This window comes from Penaeus monodon, chromosome 20 (genome assembly GCF_015228065.2).
Source record: "Penaeus monodon isolate SGIC_2016 chromosome 20, NSTDA_Pmon_1, whole genome shotgun sequence".
NCBI classification, from domain to species: domain Eukaryota; kingdom Metazoa; phylum Arthropoda; class Malacostraca; order Decapoda; family Penaeidae; genus Penaeus; species Penaeus monodon.
Genome location: NC_051405.1, coordinates 45,088,836 through 45,096,583, shown reverse-complemented (window position 1 = coordinate 45,096,583; position 7,748 = coordinate 45,088,836). Strand labels below are relative to the sequence as shown.

The 7,748-nt window shown below is 42.0% G+C and overlaps 1 protein-coding gene across 1 annotated transcript in view; it reads right to left on the bottom strand.

Annotated features, from left to right (window-relative positions):
* Positions 1-5,641: 5,641 nt before the first annotated feature.
* LOC119586019 (mucin-17-like) overlaps positions 5,642-7,748 on the bottom strand; it is a 17,308-nt gene continuing 15,201 nt past the window's right edge. The window contains exon 2 of the mRNA XM_037934727.1: positions 5,642-7,680. Coding sequence (XP_037790655.1) covers positions 5,642-7,680 — 2,039 coding nt within the window. The remainder of the gene's footprint in view (positions 7,681-7,748) is intronic.

Below are 7,748 nucleotides of genomic sequence, written 5' to 3'. Positions count from 1 at the left end.
GTAGTATCTCATGATATCAAAAAACCAAGAGAAAAAATGGATTACATTTTCAGATGTCAGTAATGGTTTTATATTCGCAGGAGCTTCAGCGAGGTGCTGCTGAACCCAATCAAAAGAAGGAGGATGAGTGGAGAAAAGGGGATTGGTGGTTGCCGTGGGTTTGGAAGGCACACTCGCACTCACTGAGCTCATATTGTGAGGTTTGATGTTGATATTTGCTGTAGGTTGGAGGACACTTTCCGTGGCAGGTGGTTCGGTAAAGGGCATGAGGCTTTGATGGGTCACAGACATTGGACGAAAGTTAACTTGGCTATCATGAGGCAAAATACTCAAGTAAGTTTGGTTAACCTTGCCTGGGTGTGAAGGCTTGGACTCATCAGAGCCATGTTCTCCGTCAGTTGAAGTAATAGTAAGCAGAGGTACCTGTGGAGGCTTTATTGCTGTGTGTACCTCTTCTGGCCAAATGGAAATGCCCATTGCAGGAGTGTATGTCCCATGTGTTATATCAGTATCAATAACTGGAGGATCATTGCTAACATATGTATTATCAGAATGCATGCTAACAAAAGTTTCATCACCCGAGTTCATATCAACATTTGTCTCATCAGAATTAAGACCCATATTTTCACCAAATTGCACATTAACAGTAACTTGCTCAGTCACTGCATTAATTGGACCTTCCAGAGGTCTTTCATAAATCTCTGTAGGTTGAAAGCCAACGTTTACTTGCTGATTACTAACATGAAACCAACCAGGAAGTGTGTGCACATTGGTCTGGTCTGGACGTATACTGATATGGCTTTCCTCCGGATTTAGATTAACAAGGGCACTTTCAGGTCGTATATTTCCACTGACCTGGTTAGAATTGACAAATGCATTGCTTTTCACTGGTTCTGGGTTAACGCTGATCTGATGAGGACGCATAGTAAAGCCAGAGTGATCTGCTATTATGTGAACTTCGATGTCATCATTCTGCATATCAGGTCTTCTATTAGTAGTGGCAAAACTAGGGCTCGTATTGGCAATGGCTTGAACAGGTCGTATATTTGAAGTGACTTGTTCAGGCCTTACGTTAGATGCAGCCTGACTGGTTTGTATACCAACACCAGAATGATCAGGTTTTATACTGATGATGGCTTGACCAGGTCGTTTATCAGCACCAGTTTGAACAGGTAAGTCGATGCTAGGTTGATAAGGTCTTGTATCAGCATTAGCTAGACCTGGTCTAATATTAAAGTTAGAGTGTTCAGGTCGTATGTTAATGCCAGCTTGATCTGGTCGTATAATAACGCCAGCTTGATCTGGTCGTATATTAACGCCAGCTTGATCTGGTCGTATGTTAATGCCAGCTTGATCTGGTCGTATGTTAATGCCAGCTTGATCTGGTCGTATGTTAATGCCAGCTTGATCTGGTCGTATGTTAACGCCAGCTTGATCTGGTCGTATGTTAATGCCAGCTTGATCTGGTCGTATGTTAACGCCAGCTTGATCTGGTCGTATGTTAATGCCAGCTTGATCTGGTCGTATGTTAATGCCAGCTTGATCTGGTCGTATGTTAATGCCAGCTTGATCTGGTCGTATGTTAATGCCAGCTTGATCTGGTCGTATGTTAATGCCAGCTTGATCTGGTCGTATGTTAATGCCAGCTTGATCTGGTCGTATGTTAACGCCAGCTTGATCTGGTCGTATGCTAATGCCAGCTTGATCTGGTCGTATATTAACGCCAGCTTGATCTGGTCGTATATTAACGCCAGCTTGATCTGGTTGTATATTAATGTCAACTTCATCAGGCCGTATATAATTGCCAGCTTCATCAGGTCGTATAATAAATCCAGCTTGATTAGGTCTTATATATATATCAGCTTCTGTAGGTCGTACATTAACGCTAGCTTGATCAGGTCGTATATATATGCCAACTTCATCAGGTCTAATATTAATGCCAGCTTCATCAGGTCTTATGCTAATATTTGCTTCATCAGGTCGTACATAAATGTTTGCTTCATCAGGTGGGACACTGAAACCAGCTTGACCAGGCTCTACAGTCATGCCAAGGTATTCAGGTCGGCCAAGACCATCAGGGAACAAGCTCGCTTGGCCAGGTTGCAAATCAAAATCAGTTTGGACTGGTTGCGCGTTAATGCTAAACGTACCAGGGTGCATGAATATATTGGCTTGGCCAGGGTGTATGCTGTAACTTACTTGATTACCCCAGAAGGCAATACCAGTATGCCCAGGCCGTGCATTAGTAATAGCTTCATCAGGTAGTGTATCAGAGCCAGCTTGATCAGGTCGCATGTCAGTATTAACTTGACTAGACTCAATATTTGTAGTTGTTTGTTCAGGGGGATGCATATTAATATCTGTTTGTGCAGTCTGCATATAAATACTGGTATAGGTAGTTTGTGAACCAGCACTAGGATAATACGATGCTATGGTAAGCATGTTATGACCAGGTTTTATGTTAATGTTTGCTTCAGTAGGCCTCATATTAATACTAACATGATCAGGACTTGTATCAGAGTGTGTAATTACATGTTTGCCAGGTTCATGATTGTATTCAGCTCCAATGCTAATTGGTTGTATAATGACTGAGGTTTTGCTGGGCTGCAGATAAATGTTACTTTGAACTGTAGGATCTTCAAGATATGGTTTTATGAAGTTTTCGTTTTCGTAAGGCCATTTGATATTCTGTGAAGTAGAGGTACCTGGTCTTACACTGACAGCAGATGCGCTTATATACGTGTTTCCAGGTTGTTTGTCAGCACTGGCTTGGGCAGAGAAGGTATAAACATTTGTATGACCATGTACAGATTGGAAATCTTGATTAGGTCTGTGATTTACAGTGTGCAGACCATCTTGGCCAGGATAGAGATGAAAATGGGCCTGATTTTGATTATGTACATTCATGTGTGTAGTAAATATAGGTCCAATTCCAACATTCAGTTTGCTCTTTTCTTGTTCTAGTGATAGAAGTTGGGAATGAAACGTTGGAGTCAGCACCTCACCAGTATATTTTGTTTTCATGTGAAGATATGTCGGTTTTTGTATCATATTATTCACAAAACTGAAAATGCTTTCATCAGGGTACTTGGAGTAAATGACATCTACTTCAGACTGAGGGTATAAATATGTAGTGAATGGTGTTATCTCGGGGTTTATTCCCAAATTGGTAAGGGAGACAGAGGTGGAACTTAAGGCAGGGTACCATGTCTCAAATGTAGAAAACAATTCTGGGGAAGCAGAATCATTGTCCTGAATATTTGAATAGGTATTATCAACATACTGGTTTGAGCCAGATACATATAAGTTAGTAAATAATGACTGCGGATGTTCAGGAACCAAGGAAGGATAAAGTGGTGGCTGGACAAAGGAAAGGAATGGAGGATGACTAGTGGGGAGAATGGGGGCTGTTGTCGAGTCCAGTTTAGTTATCAGATTGTCTTCTAATTCGAGTGGTGCGACAAAGGTTACCATTGTATCAGGTACAATGTGTAGCTGGGCAGACTGTGGACTGATGGCAAAACTAAAGTCCTGTGGTTCTTGTTCATGAAAGTTGGTAGTGGTGTGAACAGTGGCAGATGTTTCAGACGAAGAGGTAGAAGTGCTTTCAGTCAGAGGGCCTCTTGTTGTAGACTCTTCATGAAACACTAAATGTAAAGGTCTAACCGAAATTCCAGCAATGTCAGGAATGACAGGGATAGTGATTTCTTCAGGTCTGTTTTTCACTGGTGACTTCTTTACTAAGTCTATAAGGTAGCCCAGGATGTCTAAATCAGTAGAATTCTTTGGAAGAACATTTTTTGCCGCAGCAAACAGCATATTTTCAAGTTCTTCTATTTGGGCTGCAGTAACTTGCACATTTTCTGATCCAAGGTTTTCTGCTTCTAGTGGAATCATTGTTTCTTTCAAACTTTCGTCATTGCTAGGCTCCTCTGAAACTTCTGAAAAGGGTGAAACTGGCTGGCTAGTAACTGTTTCAGCTGAATAAGAGTGATTCCAAAAAGGAAGCCCATGCTCAGAATGAAGATTGTTTTCCACCCAGTAAGGTTCATTATCCTGGAAAGTCATGAGGAGCTCTTGGGCAGAAGATGGTGGCCGGGGGTCTCTCCACGGGAAGTTGTCATGTGTATTATCATGAAAAGTGGCTGGCAGATGGTTTGAATTAGGCTTGGTATCCTGCTTATGAGGATTGCTGAGAAATGGTGTTACAGTTGTAAAACCGGCTGAAGGACGCTGAAGAAGATACCACTGCTGCAGTGGTTGACTCATGGAAGCTGACTGAAAATCAACATCTGCGGGGCTTTTAGATTTAGAACCATATTTGTTTGAACTGATACTTGAAATTCCCTTCTTGTTACTTTTATTTATGGATGGGTGAATGTGGTCGTTTTGAGTATAAATCGCTTTATTAGTAGTATTGTCTTGAAATGAGGGTCCATTGTGTGTTTTTATACTATAGGAGCTTAAAACTTCATTCACAATGTCATACAGGTCAACTGAGTTTGAGGAGGAGAGCTTAGAAGCCGTAACACTCAGAGGCTCAATAGTGGATGTCCTTTGGATTGTATGGACATTATTCAATTTATCCACTAAGGTATCAGTTGACGGATCCGAAGCTGGTGTTGTCTTTTGTTCCAAGAGATCGCTATACCCAACCTTAGAAGACCATGATTCCATTAAACCCTGTGTTGGTGACTTAGGAGGAGGAACAGTTGTCATTTGTGCTTCTCGACTTGGAAAGAAAGACCAGTGGATTGGAGGCTGAGGTGATATTCTCTCTTCTTGAATCCTGTCTGTCATTTGTTGACCTGATGACCCTGAAGCCATTTTATTACTCAGTGGTTCACTTTTGGGACTGTTGTTTGCATCCTTAGAAACTTCAGCTGAGTCATTTTTTATGTGGAGGGGTATGTTTTTTACTCCTGTATAAGGAGACACATTTTTCTTATAGTAATTATACAATATAATAGGCTTTTCTTGTTCAGCCGCACCATGAGTTATTCGCTGTGTTGGGAATGCCCATGGTGGTACTGTGGTTTCCTTTATTATTCCTTGGGCCTTGCCTGGCAGAGGTGTTGTTGTTTTCACCCTAAGGGGATTTTCAGAATATGGATATGATGTCATGGACCCTGAAGGTTTTTCCATTGTGCTGTCATCAGCCCACAGTGCTGTAGTGCTGACCAAGGGGCCAAGAGGTTTAAGTGAAACCAGATTCGTTTTTTCCTTTTTTACCAGAACTGTTGCTGGTGAGTTGGCTGGTGCTGCTGAAGTACGGGAGGGCTTCCTTCTCATAGTAGGTTTTATAAAGGGCCTTATTATGGGAAAATCAATGTAAGGATTTGAATAATTCTCATTTAATGAAGCACCTGTTGCTATTGATGTAAATCCTGCTGGAAAATAAGCTGCATTTGAATTTTGATTGTCTACACTATCAGCCTCTGAATTATTTGTGATCCTTTTGTCCACTCCAGGGATGGTTGTAGACACTGTTATGACAGTTGGCGGTCGAAATGGACGTCTAGTTGTGGTTCTTATGTAAAGGGGATGGCTTGGATTTTCCCAAGGTGGAGTTGTTGAAAATGTGTTCTTCATCACTGGTCTAGAAGATGACATGTCCGTTCTTTCCGTTGGAACTGGTTTGCTAGAATACTTGAAAATCAGAGGCAAGGTGGGGTTTTTCTACCTGGATTTCATCCAATGGCAACAGAGATTCGGCCTCAGTTGCTGATTGTCCAGTGTTTAATATTGATGGGGTTTGCCCTGTAATATCCGATGTAATTGTAGATGGCGACGGGAATGTTGTCTTGGTTGTTGTTTTCATGTTAAGACTATGAGGGAGCGCCCATGGCAGAGATGTTACAGGTGAAGTTGTCATTATTGGCTGGTTGGTGATTGTTGCTCTGGAAGTTGTGGGAGTGTGAGAGGGTAGAGGCCTAAGTGTATTTTTTTGTGTGTGAAATGTTATAGGTATGGGAGTACTTTTAGAGGTTTCAGTAGACATAAGCATATGACTGTTTGTTGATGGCACTGATGACTGTCCACTATCAGAGAAGTTTTTAGTTAGGATGTTTGTGAGTTGCATTATCCGGTCTGATGTGGCTTGATGCAAAGAGGGGAAAGATGATGTTAGGTGCTCAAGTGATGTTCCAGAAGCTGTTGGCTGAGACAGAGAATCATTGCCACCAAACAGAGAGCCAGAGAAGGTGTACATGCTTGAATCACTGGGAGATAGAGAGGGTAAGTCCATTGGCGCACTGTCATGGCTAAATGCCCATTTTGTTGATGTGATGTTGGGAATCTTCTCAAAACTAAACCACTGTGAAACCTTATCCCATAAGTTGGTGGATGTTAGTTCAACATTGGCTGCACTTGGTTCCACTGTATCAGCAGCAAATGCTGGTTGGGTTACAGTAACAGGTATTGCTGATGTCAGTCCTGACATTGGGATCATTGAGTGTGGTACAGTGGTAGAGGGGTCCCCTGTTGTTTTTACAGGGCGAGTGAATGGCTGTCGAGTTGATGTCCTGATAAAAAGCCCATCTTCTAGTTCAAGCCAGTTTCCTACATCAGTTAAAAAAGGAGCATTTGTTGTGGTTGTTACTGGATGCATCAGTGGTTTTCCCGTGGCAGTTTCTACAAACAGATCATCGTCATGATGACCCAATCCATAGTCGTTACCTGCTGGTGAATGGCCTGCAGCTGTTTCAGCTGAATGTTCTAGAGGTCGCTTGCTCTCTCCCTCAACATCAAAAAGTGGCCAGGATGCCGATGAAGTTTTTGTAGGTGTAAATGGCCGCCGGGTTGTTGTTTTTACATACAAACCTTCATCAAGGGCTGTCCATGAGTGAGTCTCCTCTGTGTCCCTCTCTATAGTAGGTGGGGGTTTCGTGGTTGCAGGGGAGGTCTGAAAGGGCCAGATGGATTGCGGGAATAAGGGCTGCAATGAAGTCAAGTTCCAAGTAGAGACATGCTTGAGGTAGTTCATAGATGTCGCTGCATTTCCGTCTGCAGTTTGCTTTGGCATTTCTACAGACATGACACTAGATTCAGTACTTAGAGAATCATCAAATGTCTGAAATTCGTCAGTCAAAAGTGACGATTTGGTCGCATGCGATGTAGATTTCATTATTTTATCTTCTGCTACCGAGTCAGACTCCAAACCCATGATGAAGTCATACACCGTCTTTGTGCTAACAGAGACGGTGTCATATGCATCTCTTGTAGTAATATTATAGGGTGAATCTGTGGTGCTGTTACTGCCATATGCATGCCCTGTGGTGGCTTCGGATATTGTTTCCGTGAAAGTATCATACGCCACTGTAGCTTTTGAGGTAGTAGTCACTGTATTTGATGGCGGTGTAGTGTATGCTACAAATTTTACGATGCCATTAGAGAATATATAGTGTCCATTTTGATTGTTTGTCTGGAGAGCCGGCCCCTGCGATTTGTATTGGTAGAGTGATGAATCACTGTTTGCACTGTCAGCTGAGTCTGTATTTATTTTGTCAACTAACCCCTTTTCTCCAACTGCTTCATCTTTAGTAGGTAATTTATAAAGATTACTTTCTGAGTATTTCATCGGCTGCAATATTTGACTCACCTCCTTTTGTTTTCCCATTCTCTTAGGTAGGTTTGGTCCATTTTCTTTATTAAAGGCTTTCGTAGGGGAAACTGAGCTATCTGCAAAGAAAAGATGAAGGTGTATTATTCATCAACACGATTTCTCATATACATCAGGGTTCTTCAAG